At 41.4% G+C, this 14,977-nt stretch overlaps 1 protein-coding gene across 1 annotated transcript; it reads right to left on the reverse strand.

Annotated features, from left to right (window-relative positions):
* Nucleotides 1-627: 627 nt before the first annotated feature.
* On the reverse strand, nucleotides 628-2,712 carry LOC145453221 (uncharacterized). The gene has a single exon (XM_080331202.1). The coding sequence runs from the start codon at nucleotides 2,023-2,025 to the stop codon at nucleotides 712-714; it is 1,314 nt and encodes a 437-aa protein (XP_080187328.1). The 5' UTR covers nucleotides 2,026-2,712; the 3' UTR covers nucleotides 628-711.
* Between the last annotated feature and the right edge of the window lie 12,265 nt (nucleotides 2,713-14,977).

The raw sequence follows: 14,977 nt of genomic DNA on the forward strand, positions 1-14,977 counted from the left end.
AAGGACCGGGTTGTTTAGTTTGATAAAAGTGGATTCCAAAGCTGTCAAATGATCCACCCATGGAAAACATGTCGTCTGAATAGTTCAAGGCGCAAGCCGGGTTATCGATCAAATGCTGGCCATTGGAAGAATTGCATGCCAACACTGAGCTGTACGATTTTGATTTTGTTGCGTGTCCACATTACTGAGTGAAATTTTCAGAATCAAGAGACCTAGAAGTGGGCCGTGCAATAAGTTGGTAAATACAGAATCGAAAACAAAGAATATCGGCCTGGTGTAAAATGACCAATGTAGTCGAAACACCATGAATATTCAAACAGACAAACCAAACTCTACATCCATATGCATCCTAGACCACTCAGTCACATTCAGCATGTTTCATTTTTGAAAAGGTTAATTCCGTATCAGCGACATAACCGGCAGGATAATCAAAATATCTTAGTAACTGCTGTCATAATGGTCGTAACTAACAATATAATATCAAGATGATTGAAGTATCGGAAATTCAAAAGAATAAATACAGATTCTTGTTAATTTCGACAAGCTGGTTCAGGTGTGAAATATCTATCAATATTTCAAAATCTACATATAGTTTCTTACAACTTATACGCTAAATTGTACATGTATGTATGTATAGGGGGGGGGGGGAGGGGGGTGCTTCTCGGCTAACTGAGGCCTTTTGCACCATGCCTATTTTGTTCAATAATACAACTATAAGTCTCTAGTGGACAATATAACAAAGTCTAACAGTGATTGTAGCGCGTGAGGACTTTTCAAAAGCGAACTAAGCGAAAGTGGAATATTGTGTCTATGTGCGGATTGAATTAGATGGACCCTGGCTCGGTCGTAGCGATTGCATGTAGTAACAAAATGGTCAAGCGTCTCTAGTTGATTACACGTGTCGCAAAGTCCCGTTTCATGAAGTCCAAGTTTATACAGATGAGCGTTTAGTCGACAATGCCCCGTTTGCATCCTAATGAGAATGGACGATTCTCTACGGGAGAGCCGCGGCATGTTCGTATGATCATCGATGCTTGAAAAAATTCGTCGATATTGCGACTCAATGTCGATTTGAGTCCAGTGATAATCCCATTTGGTTTTGCAGAATTCGTGGATCAGAGTTCTTGCTTCGTTTGTAGATATGTCATGTTTTTCTATGTTGTTTGGTAGATCGTTTGCTGCGTCTCGCGCCAGTTGATCAGCTCTCTCGTTGAAACCAACATTCTTGTGTCCAGGTATCCATACCATCGAAACTGATTTCTTATTGAAGGCCAAGACGTTGTTGCGTTCTTGTATGTCGATGACGATGTTATCTGTTGTAGTGGTCGTGTTAATTGCTGTCAGAGCGCTTTTGCTGTCTGAAAAAATCGTGATGTTAGAATTTGGCAAGCAATTTACCGTAACCCAGTCCAACGCTGCTCTTATTGCAATAAGCTCTGCTGAAAATATCGACAATACGCCCATTAGTTTCTGGTTCCAGGAGTGATTTTCTTCGTCCACGTAGAAGGCTGCTCCACATTGGTTATCGTTCTTTGACCCGTCTGTATAGATTTTTATAGAGTCAGCGTAGTGATCGTCTATATACTGTTCGCACTCCCGTTTGACGATTTCGGGATGTACTATGTTTCTAATCAATGATTCGATTTTCAAGTCAATCGAGTACTTCATTGCTTTCCATGGTGGCGTTGGCAGGAGATTTCGTTTCGCTATACCGAAATTCTGAAATATAGGAGCACGTTTCGTCAGCATGTTAAATGTAATAAAATGTTCCGAGTCAGGAAAGATTTCATGCCATGATTCCTGTGTAATTGATTGACATGGATGGGAATCGTGAGCTAGAATGACCGACCTATATGTTAGGCATGCCTGGAGATGTCTAAGGTGCATGGGCATTTCTCTGCACGAATGTTGCAGTGCGTATATCGGGGTACTTTTCATTGCTCCGCAACATATTCGGAGCGCGGTATTCTGGATAGTGGCGATTGGTCTTCTGACATACTTCGGGGAGAACATGTACGCTTCCATGCAGTATTCGATGACCGACCTTATCAACACCCTATACAGAATCAGGAGACAAGATTTGGAAGCACCCCAATTAGTTCCTGACAGGCAGCGCAGCACATTCAATCACATTGTGCATTTCTTGACCACAGCTTTGGAATGATGTGCGTAGTTCAGCCGAGAGTCAAAAGTGACTCCTAGGTATGTGTACTGCTTGACAAATCTAATATAGGAATGGTTGAGCGTTAGTTTGACGGCAGGAATTTTCCTTTTCCTCGTAAAAATTATTGCCTCCGTCTTATTAGTATTTAGACTGAGTCCCCATTTCTCGCACCATGATTCTATTACGGTTAATGACTCTTGGATCGCGGTTCTTATTTTATCAAAACTGAGGCCAGATTCCCAGATGCAGACATCATCTGCAAATACGTTTATATTAGTTTTAATCATTTCGGGGAGATCGTTCATCATTACGGTATACAGTAATGGACTTAAAACGCTTCCTTGAGGGATGCCGTTTTCAACTTTATGACTGTCCGACACCTTATTTCCTACTCTGACCTGAAATGTGCGGTTATGTAAGAAGCTGTGAAGCCATCGCATAAGTTTTCCGGATAAGCCCATTTTTTGCAGTTTGATTATTATTCCGTCCCTCCAAACACGATCATAGGCCTTTTCGATGTCCAGAAATATACAGATTGCGGATCTTTGATTTCCCTAGGCCTTGTAGAGATCATCATGTAACGCCATCACACTATCTTTAGTTGACCTGCCATTGCGAAATGCGCTTTGGGATGGGTGGAGGATTTTTCGGTTTTCAAGCCACCAATATAGCCTTTTGCAGATTAGCCGTTCCATTATTTTGCACATATTGCTGGTGAGAGCGATCGGTCTGTAACTCTTTATTGAATTTTGAATTTGACCGTTTTTCGGGATAGGTACGATGATGGAGTGACGCCATGCAGATGGGCACTGGGCTGTCTTCCACACCTCATTAATGGATCGTAATAGAAGGTTTAGACAGGAGGGTGGTAAATTCATTATCATTTGATAGCATATTCGGTCGTGGCCTGGAGCTGTATTCTTCCGAGGCTTTAATGTTTGAATAAGTTCCGAAACACTGAATTCGATGTTTATTCCCGTGGTGTCATCTTGCATTTCGCATAAGCGTTGGTGCATTGCTTGCTTCATAGCATCGCGTCTATGTCGGAATTCTGGTTGAAGGCTATCATCACTACTGACACTCGCAAAGTAGGATGCCAGTGCATTTGCTTTATCCTGCTCTGTTGTGTACACTTGATCGCCGACTTTAAGGGAGGTGATACGACTCCAGGTGCGGCTTCCGCTCATGGATTTGACTACGTGCCAAACACGCGCCAAGTTTGAATTTTCAGTAAGGGAACTGCAAAAGGTTTCCCAGTATTGTTTTTTGGCGGCGAGAATAGTTTTCTTTGCTTGTGCGCGTCGACGCTTGAAGTTGATAACGTCCTCCGTGTTGAAGGTCAGCTTCATCTTTTTGAAGGCCGCACGTTTGAGGCGAAGGGATTTCGAACACTCTTTATTCCACCATGGAACGGAGCTTTTGGAGACCGGTCTAGATTCAGGAATGCTTTTCACTGCGGCGTCTATAATGATAGTTGATATGTCCTCCATTTTTAGAGGTGTATCGCAGGCGACGGAGAATCGCTCGCTACAGAGGCTTTTGAATTTATCCCAATCCGCGCGATGAAATGACCAACTCTTCGTGTATGTCTGCGAAGTATCAACCGTTACGCTGAGTTCCGTGAGCACGACGTAATGATCGCTTCCTAACAGATAATCAGTAACATCTGTTGAGACGTTATGGGCCAGGTCTTTGGTGCATATTGTCAGGTCTAATAATGAACTATTGTCGGGAGATTGGGATGGAATGTCAATCCTGGTCGGGATAGTGGTGTTTATTACCACAAAATCCTTGGTATCAATAACATGGTAAAGATGTCTACCGCAACTGTTTATTCGGTCGCTCTTCCACAAGGGATGATGGGCGTTAAAGTCTCCGACTATAATGCACTTTGTGGTGAAGGGGCGAAAACATCGTTCGAGGAGCGTGCGCGATAGATTGCGATTTGGAGGGATATAAACATTCAAAACAGTAATCTGGTCAAGTTTGATGGCTTGCATCTCTATTGGGTGTACAATTTCTATATCTAATTGAACGAATGATAGATTCGATTTGACAAAGAAGCAGATGCCACCGCCATGGATGTCACGGTCTCTCCTAACGAGGGTATAGTCTTTGATTTTAGCAGTGTACTTTTTAACCAAATGAGTTTCCTGCAGTGCGAGTAGATCAGGTTTTGTATCAAGTCTTTCTATGAAATATTTCAATTCCGAGATTTTTCTATAAATGCTCCTACAATTCCATTGTAGTATTTTTAATTTACCTTTGAAGGCGAAGCTTGTGTGAGATCCATTGCAATAGAAGACGCGTCGGTAGTTTGTGGTGAATTTTGTCCGCCGTACGTCCTGTGTCGGCCGACGCTTGAGCTGGCTTCTTGTCGATTGACGGTATTTAGTTTCAATCCAGGAAATCCTATTCCAAGTTCCTTCTGTGCGGTCTCCGATATGACCTTTTCAACGTCAATTTCCTGTCCTTCGGTGATCGATTTTATTGTACTTTTCAATACGCCTGCGATAAAGCTGAACAGCGCCGATGTTGATAAGGTTATGCTATCATTCGATGGCAATAATGGATGGTTTGTGGAGATGACTTGTCGACTGATTGGAGCTGATCTTACAGCGACGTTACGATGCTGCTGGTGAAGTACCTGGTTTGAGGTTTGGTCACTGCTGTCTTTTTGCAATGTTGGGAATTCGTTCTGAGATAAAACATTTGGGATTTGTCTCTGTTCTTGTTCGATTCCTCTGGCAGTCCAGTAGTTGACATCGGAGTTCGCCATAATAGCGTGGATTCGAGTTTCCTGTCGATACCTATCACAACCCGCGTAGCCGGCTGAATGAGGTTGGCCACAGTTAACACAATTGGCTTGGTTCGTGCAGTTCTTGTATTCATGATTATTACCGCATTTAGTGCACCGTGCTGAGCTACGGCAATGCTTTGCCTTATGGCCGAATCGATTGCGATTGTAACAACGCAAGGGTGGTGGGTTGTATATCCTGGTCTTGAACCGCAAAAAGCCTATATGTACGACAGTGGGAAGCATGTTCGCTGAGAAACATAGAAGAACCGACCTGCTTGGAATGACTCCTTCCTTTGACCGGTATGGCAACCTTTTGACATATATAACGTTGTCATTCGATAGTGCTTGTCGTATTTCTTCTTCACTAAGATCCATTGGAACGTCGGAGATGACTCCGCGCGTTTCCGGTGGTTTGGTTTTGTTAAGCTCCACTTTTACCTCAATCTTATTTTCTTTTGTCCCCAGATCATTACATGATAATAGTTTGGCCACCTGTCCGCTGTTTGCACATTTTACGCAGAGATCTCCTGATGGAAGAACACGTATCTCGGTGTAGGAACCTCCTAATATTTTGATCAGATTCCTGTTGATGACTAAAGGATTTTGACGACGGATTGGCTTTTTGATACCCGTTATAACTACAGAATGCTCATTGAATCGACTTAATCCATGAGAAGCTGACTCCTTTGGCGCAGGTTCATCAGTAGAATTTTCGGCGGGGCGTTTTACCGCCCCTCTTCCTTGTGACATTTATAACACGCTTTCACAAGTCACCTTATACCGTAGTCGCGTGTTTCCGAATGGTAAATCCTCCTTGCTTACTAATTGAAGCAGAGTCCGTACGATGCTCGTTCAGCTGACAGAAGTCGCCGATCGAAAGCTCCTACTCAACTAATTACCCGCTCGAAGAAGCACGTCCGTTCGCTACGGCGTTTACTCGCAACTGCTAAATTGTACATAATACAATAACAGTCAGGGGGTTAACGAGGGCTAGAGTCTAGGCTAGTGTCACTTTCCAGATATTGGACTCTGTTACTAAACTATTGTGCAAGACGCCTATACACATTTGTTTCCTTATGGAAAATAATTGTTTGAGAGTCTAGGTTTCTTTCAACGACTCTTCTGAATGCCAACCAATCCGCTTCGCGGTAATTCCAAGCAAAGTGTCTGGTATTCAGTATAGGGGCACGATTGCTATATGTAGTTATTATAGCCTAATGAAGTGGTCGCTTCCCAACAAATTATCCGAGACCTTTAAACAGCACTACGATGATATATCAGCAGATCCTATAGTGAGATCGATTTGCGAATAACAATTGATTGCATTGGCTACAATATTCAAATGGTGGGGGTGCTGTTATTCAGCACTACCATACCATTCCTATCGATAGCTTCAAAAAGTAGGAAGTCCCTTGTATTGCTGCTTATGTCCCATGATCGATGGTGCGCATTGAAATCCCCAAGATGATCGGACGGGAAGACAGCCGGTCGAGGAAGACAAACGGGTCCTCTTCCAGAATAGCGTAAACATATTAAACATTCCAGATGCGGAGTTGACCGACAAATAAGCACAGGACTTCAATACAAGACGGTGTAATGAGCTGAACCTGCGAAGGAGAGAGAGAGAAAGTTTTGCGTACAAATATGGCAAGTATGTCCGAGTAAAGGAATTGTCCTTACGAAAGGTCCTGGATCCAGATATATTGAGTATGCAGGCTACTGGTACATGTAGCCTACATTTCAATAATACGAGTTTCCTGCAGTAAAATAATGTCAGGCAGGGAAGGGAGATTGCTAATCAATTGTTTTAATTCGGATAACTTTCGATAAATTCCCATACAGTTCCACTACATGAAGGAGGGGCGGGCGTTAGAGGCCATGGGGATTGGTTGCTGGACTGGACAATTTAGGCAAAGTTCAAGACATGCTTCTGATACTCTTTCGAGGTCATTACTTTCGCCAGATTGGAATGCCTCCATAGTTGATTGCACAATAAGTAAGAGTAGACCTAGCATCTGTAGAAGGTGGGGAAGCGAGTAGCGTAGTTGGTTACGCACTGCAGCCACGACAGCAATCGAATCCCGGTTCTGACCAACTTCTACGTGTAGGAGGTTTCTCTGGACTCCTCATCGCCGATAGCCGATCGCTACTACGGTAGTGTATTGAAAAGCCCATGACCGAAAGTGAGCCGTGGTAGAAGTCGGCAGCTGAGACGACGCTGGGGACGCGAGCTAGTGAGCATGACTGAAGATCGACTGGGAGAAGAGAAAAAGCCTTCCCAAGATTATGAAAGGCAAAGACACTATGAACATTACCACAATTCGTGTCGCGGCAGCACATAGCTTGAAAAAGCTGTAAGCACAACTGTGATGTATCAATAATAATAATAATATGTAGACGTGCGTTCATGGACCTGGCTATCCAGCTCTGGGCTGAAACCGGCAAGCGAAGGATTAATTTTCGCATCACAAGACCAATCGCTTCCTGCAAAATACTATCGCAAAAGAATTCTGAAGCAAAACACGGGCGGCAAATGCATAATATGCCACAACCAAAATGAAACTGTCGCACATCTCATGTCTGGCTGTGGCGCACTTGCAGCTACCGAATACACATGGAGACACAATAGGATTGGTCACTACATTCATCTTGAATTATGCAAACATTTTGACATCACCACTTCGACAAAAAATTGGTACGATTACAGCCCAGCACCATTGACAGAAAACGAAAAAGTAAAAATTCTGTGGGATATACCAGTTATTACTGACCGCGAAATCAGGAGCAACCGCCCGGATATAATCGTCAAACTAAAAAAGAAAAGATAATGCTTGTTCATCCAGCTGGCTGTCCCAGCTGATCACAACCTACTGCAAAAAGAATCAGAAAAACACTCCAAATACGCACACCTCAACATGGAATGTGAGAAAATGTGGCGATGCAAAATAAACATTCTACCGATAGTCATTGGCGCTACAGGGGTCGTAAGCATAAAACTCATGAGGCATATCCAACAAATTCCGGGTAACGTGCGATTCGACATCATCCAAAAGATCACATTATTGGGCACTGTGCACATTCTTCGGAAGGCCTTGAATGCACCACTGGACTAAAATTATACACTTGTGAATCACAGCATAATTTCTGTAATTTCGATTCTTCATCTTCAATCATCCCTACCTCTGCTCTGTAACCCTTGTCATTTCTTCATCGGCTGCAATTCTGTAATCTGACTTCTCCATGTATTGCATAGGAATAACAATTTGAATGTATTACTAAAATTTTAAAAATTTACTCCATTCTCGCCATTTTCCTTTGGGGGCAGGTTGCTCCCTGGATTATGTGTGTATTTACCAGTTTTGTGAATAAAGAAAAATTAATAATAACTGTGGAAGGTACGAATGGCTTATGCCCGAAGGTCGAGAAGACGAAGAATCAAGATTTTTAGGATGTTCCTACCCTGTGTCAAGTGCTGAGATGTTATTTTACCATGGGTTGTGGCGGATTGAACTGAAGCGATCAAGGGATGAGGTTTCAGTGGAAATTACCGGTGGAAATAACCAGGGTTGTAATGACTCGAGTCATGACTCGACTCGAGTCACGATTTTTTTATGACTCGACTTGACTCGAGTCATTTTCTTGAAATGGGAAAATGACTCGACTCGACTCGAGTCAATATTTGGATTGACTCGACTTGTACTCGAGTCATTACGCATGACTCGACCCAAGTCATTGACTCGGCTTATTTTATATGACTTGAAGATGAAGAAATTTGCGAATCATAATGGCTAGATCAACGCATCCGACGAATTCTGCCGACATCGCTATTTGTCACCACTGCTTTCGTTGCACTTGTCTGATATATCAGATATGCCGCCGTAAAAACAACAGAAAATGATACATAGTAGCAATGCATTGTACAAAATCGTCCAGTGATGAAGAGGTAATAGATCCTCCGCAATTAAAGTACTCAAGACTTTTCAATTATACAAGCAAACAATTGAATCAAAGTTCAATTAGAGCCAATGAAATGACTCAGATGGTGAAGAGACTGATAAGCTCATGTGTAGATTTGAAGGCGATGATTCTTTGCATTTTTGGGCGACTAGAAAGAATGAGTATTCAATGCTCTTAAGTGTGGTTCAAAAATGCTTGTCAATTCCTGCATCTAGTGCACTAGTGGAACGTGTATTCAGTAGATGTGGATTCATTCTACGGCCATGCCGCTTCAACATATTTGAGGATCTCCTATCCACATTAGTATTTTTGAGGTGTAACTCATTGATTTGATCTGCTGTCTGTGAAAACACACAATGCCCTTCGTCCATTTGACGTTTTGTTAGGTATGTGCATTGTGCACGTGAGTAATAATGAATGGCTAATGTTGTGTGATGTTTGTACAATATGGCTGTTCTAAAATAACTTCTTTTTTATTTTACTGGGTGGTTACATGATAAAATTGTTATGTTGCATAAAAGGAACACTGAATCTGACTTAATCTGAAAAAAGTGGAATCAATGATCTGAGAGGAGAATATTCTGGATTTGAAAATAAATGGAGTATTTTAGTGAGAAATTCTTTCATATAATATAATTACATAGTAGTAAGCCGACTATTTTTTCATATCCAAAACATTCTACTCTAATAACTTCACTTTTTCTAGTTGGAATTGAGTCAAATTTGCTATGAATCAAATTTTTACACAATGTAACAATATCATGAGATAGCCGGTAAAATTCGAAAATCTCTATTTGTAATTAGTCTAAAATTTTCTTTCATAGCGTTGCTTTCTACTGGTTGGAATTGAGCCAAATTTGATTTTTTGGCAACCTAGCAGTTTTAAGAAGTAGCCAGAAAATTTGAAAAAATGTTTTTGAACAGCCCCATTGTACAATTATTTCTTCAATGCTGTAACTGCGATGTAGTCGGTAATGCAATTGGGAAAACCTTTAGTATAATCAAAAGGTATCTGTTCTGTTTATTGTCACTGCACAATGCACATAGTTGCATGCACGCTTTTACAGCATGCTGGCCTGTTGTAAATACCTCTACATAAACATGCATCTATTGATTCTCTATCAACTAGTATCTTGAGGTGAATTTGTTGGTTCTCTATCAGATAGTATGTAGACGTGAATTCGTTGGTTCTCTATCAGCTATTCGTGAGCTATCGTCGATGTGTTCATAATAAAAACTGAATGCTTGTATTGGTGATGTATCAGACTGACAAGAGAGATATTTGATTTTAAGTTCTAAGATTAGTAAAGTTATCTTTAGCATCGGTAAATGAGGCCAGGACCTGTGCGTTATCTGCCTACATAAACACGTGCCAAGACTCTGATAGGGACAAAATGAGCATGTTTCGCAAACAGGGAATTCGATAATACCCAAGCAGGATTGAAAACATGAGTTGAACATGACTTCAATACTGTGACTTGGACTCGACTCGAGTCATAACACCATGACTCGGACTTGACCCTTTAAACGGTGACTTGGACTCGGACTCGAGTCTGTGATGAATTGAAAATGACTCGACTCGACTCGATTCAAAACCACAAAAGTATGATTGACTCGTGACTCGGAACCAAATGACTTGGTTACAACCCTGGAAATAACTTGACGAATGTCTGTTAATTTGCGATTTTACCGTGAATTACAACGAGTGCCTTAACAACTAGAGCTGTTGTTCGCGGGTCTCAAAAATCAAAATAGCACTATTATAAAATGATGAAAACGAATGCAACTGTCATATCAATCCTACAAACAACACTCTTCGCCGATCTTCCAGTCAATGATGATAATTCGAAACGAACGAATCACTATCTTTGCCACTACGTCGAATTACCCGGAAGAAGAAGCCAGTCACAGGCTTGGTGAACGACTTTACTCTAGTTGTCTCAATAGACTAATGGGAGCGAAAGGTCTGTAATCCATGATTCTTATCTAAGTGATGAAATGTTTCAATGCTCTACTTTTATTGTATAGTTTCGGGTTTTCCTGAAATGACACAGTAGAACTCTATCGTGAGATACGAGCCAACCTCAGTGTACAGACGCTCGCTATTCTCATGCTTACGAGAATGAACTCTGGTTTGATATGAAATGAATTTTTTAATGTAGAATTGAATTCAGCTTCCAAGTTTTTTCGAATTCAGTAATTCTAATTTTATTCTAATTTAGGAAAAACTTAGTAGCTAGAATTCTAGCTCTGCACTAATTTGGAGAATACTGCGTAGATAGAATTCTATTTCTAGTGAAATTTCGAAAAGCCTGTTTATAGATAGATTTCTAATTCTGACCTAATTTGGAAAGGGCTGAAAATTTTATATGTCCAACTAGTTTAAATCCATGGTTTTTGCAGCATGCATTGGCGAGCCAGGAATGTTTTACATCCTGATATGGAAGTCGATACAAATCATTTCACCATTCGTGTTTTTGATTCGCAATCCGCATATGTAGGGTTGCATTTAAAACACAAATCAATTCAAAACAATCATGTTTAAGACAAGGCTCTTGTTTAAAAGATGTTTTTTATTGTCTTTTTTTGCAGTGACGTCATGAAGATTTAATTGGGACGTCAAAGTGGATAAATATTGACAATTGAAAATATGGGCAAAATATGACTCCTTTGACGAAAAGGGTTCCCGACCACTGTCATAAACAGTCCAAAAATGTCTTTAACCAGGAAGGACTACATCGGTATGCAGCATTTTTACGTAGACTCAAGTTGCCAACAGCCTATTGGTGAAAACGCATTGCTGTTGTAGAGATGATTTCTTGGGGTTTCAGGATGAATTCGCTTACAAAAAAATCTATTCACGCCTGTGATATATGTGACCGCTATTCTAGAAGAATTTGAAGATGAGATGTTACATAGAAATGACCATGCAGGCTTGATGTTACATTGGTGCCATTTGTGTTGAGAACAGTCCAATGGGTCGTTGAAAGCGTTACGCTTTATTATTACATTCGTCACCACCTATCTTTGTGAAAATTATTGGATTTTCGGCACTCATTCATGCCAAATCGACTGCGTGGATTTTCGGGACACGGCAGTGTATTTCAAGAGATGCTGCCACAAAATTCGCTTTCAAATAATGAACGTCTTCCCAATTTCTACATAAATAGTATGATGTTAATTTCGAGAAAAGTAAATTTGTTGCTGTTTATTTACTTTTCGTTGCTGTTTATCACTAGCCCACAGTTGATATTTGCACAAGACAGATGACGGCTGCACGGTAAGTAGAGCAGAACTTAACTAAAATTTGTGGGGTCCGCGGGGGTCTGTGACGATTGGTTGAAAGGCTGGGAAACCGCCGATTTTTTTTCTATACTGTCGCGTCCATGAGAGTTATTACGTATAGCCTATAATATAGATTTCGGATTAGCTGTACCTGAACCAATGGCCAGTGTGGGCTTTTTCAATCTTCAGTGTTTAACCTATGTACGATGACATGCAGGTGATAGCTTATTGGATTGGTTTATAGTATGGTAAAGTCGTATTCAGCAGGTACGGGTCCCCCGCATGTGCACGATGAAGAAAATCATTCGCGGCTACTTTAGGGTTGCCATATCTCAGAAACCCAAATTCCGGACACTCTTTAGCGCCCACTAGTGGATTTCAAAATGAGTTATGACGTCATATTAGCAAAGCTTTGCTCAGACACCAGAGGTGCTGGTCACGATCTGGTTCAGGAGTGGGTTGGTGTGTGCTGTGTAACCGCGACCGAAAGCACATGTTTACAGCCTCCTCCCGCCTAATTATACAATGATTTTGAGCTAACACTATAGGGTAATCGAGGCAACTTCGGGGGTGGGGGTGGGGGGGGGTGCTTGCTATATGAATCTGGTTTATATATGCATCTGGTCGATAAATTATTTGGATGAATTCTGTCAATACTGTTGGTCGTTTCGTACATTACTATATAGCTACTGCTCTCCGCCCACATGATCAGAGTTAGCGTTAGAGCCGGTGGAGGATGATGAGTTCGAAAATGCAGGGAGCGTAATTAAACATGATCATGTCCTACCGATAAGATTGTTTATCAGCCTCATACCGGTGCGCACTACGGAGCTTTATAAACACCCAACATCCAATGGTTTCAAACCTTTTATGGTCGCGACTCTATCTCCAATCTGAAAATGTTCCGTGGCCCAGATCAAAATTTGACGAGCTCAGTACTAGTCAGCACCTTTGCCCACACTTACTCACGGGCTATTTTGGAAGCTGATTACATTCAACATATTCTCAAACCCCAGAGTAAAGGCAGACGATCCCTCCCTCTCCCCCTCCCCCTTCCCCGTTTGGAACCACTATCTTTGAATAAAGCATTTAAACGGTTTTAACGGTCTCTAGGAATATACCGTTGTCCTATAATTGCGATTACAATTAGGGTTATTCCAGTAAATGAAGGTTGTTTTTATTTATATTCAATTGCAGTTTTTGCGAGGGTGGTAGTCTCCATATTAAAATCAATAAATGTGATAGTAAATCGCGCGCAGCGCGAAGAAAAATATCATGCATCAGCATAAATATTCCCAAAAAATATTGTTTTTATGCTGATTTACGAGAAAATTATGAGCCTACGTCAAGTTTTCAAAATTCCGGACATTTGGCATTTTTTAGAAATTCCTTCCGGACGCTAGTTTGAACAGTGAAATTCCGGACATGTCCGGGAAATTCCGGACGTATGGCAACCCCAGGCTACTTACCATTGAATATAATATGCGCACGTGCCTTTCCATAATGCTTCCGAGAATACTAGAGTAAAGTGAAAGATAGCGTAGTGGTATGATCCACATCCACAATAACAACATATTTGTGCTTCGAGTCCGGCTGGGGTCGATCGGGTTCCCGAATTTCTACCTAAGAGTTGGCGGTTTAGCTAGGATCCACCCCGCTATCTAAAAAAGCCTAGAAGTGAACCGTGCTACAAGTAGGCATTCCAGCTGACCATTGCAGTCAAACATTCCAGCCGACAAACACCTTGTTACACGGTGACAATAAATTTGAAAGCGTATGAGGGAAGGGAGAAATTAATATTATTTACATCCTATACAGGGAAGCTGTCATTGATGTGGCGCCAGCACGACCCGCACTTGAAAAGCTGTTGCATCGGGTTCCCCACTGACCTGGTTTTACGACCTGCGAATCCGTTATCAAAAAATTTCAATGTCATAAATACAGCAGACATGTGGGGGTGGAGTAGAAAGTGCCACGCTTTGTTATGATGTTAATTTCACCTTATTGTGTGGTTGTATTTCGTTGTAGCCGGCAGTTCATTAATAGTGTTACGTATATCAAAAGAAATACGTTGTGGTCTGAATGAGGACAGGATATACTACACAGCACGCTTTAACGACTTAGCCCAACCTTTGCGACGCATAGCTGTGCTGCGAAGGGAGTAGCACTAGACCATTTGGAGTACTTCAATCACGTGATGTTTGCGCTTAGCAACGACCGACTGCACAGCATGCTACTCTCTCCTACGTCTGTACGAATTTCTCGTTATAAATCTTCAATTTGGAACTGTAAACGTTTGTAAACGATTGATACGTGCTCTTTCAGATGAGTCTAATTTGTACGGAGTAGGCTTAGGCACTTATTTCCATTTTGCATCGACATGGAATTATACAAAATAGGTTTATTGTGCGGGTACTGGCTCAATTCATAGTAGTGTAACTACATGATGACTGTAAGAGTAGTTTATGGACTACAGTTATTGCCGTAGCCTAGCCTACGCGGACGCGTCTAAGAATGCATATCCAGAATACTATATGAGCAACGTCTGATTGGCGATAGATTAATGACGTCATAATAATATATTCTGTTATTGCCTGAGACTTCACTGTGACGTTGGCGTTGCACACATTCTGCACGAATTGAGTATTACTCACCTCAGTCTTTCGATTTAACAGCTCGACTCAGCACGAATCATCGCAGCAATATCAATGCAAATATATATTAGAGGGTAATTCGTAGCATCTGTTTTCACGGAATACAATATTATATGA

This window comes from Botryllus schlosseri, chromosome 13 (genome assembly GCF_051294905.1).
Source record: "Botryllus schlosseri isolate E-star chromosome 13, Bs_hap1, whole genome shotgun sequence".
Classification (NCBI taxonomy): domain Eukaryota; kingdom Metazoa; phylum Chordata; class Ascidiacea; order Stolidobranchia; family Styelidae; genus Botryllus; species Botryllus schlosseri.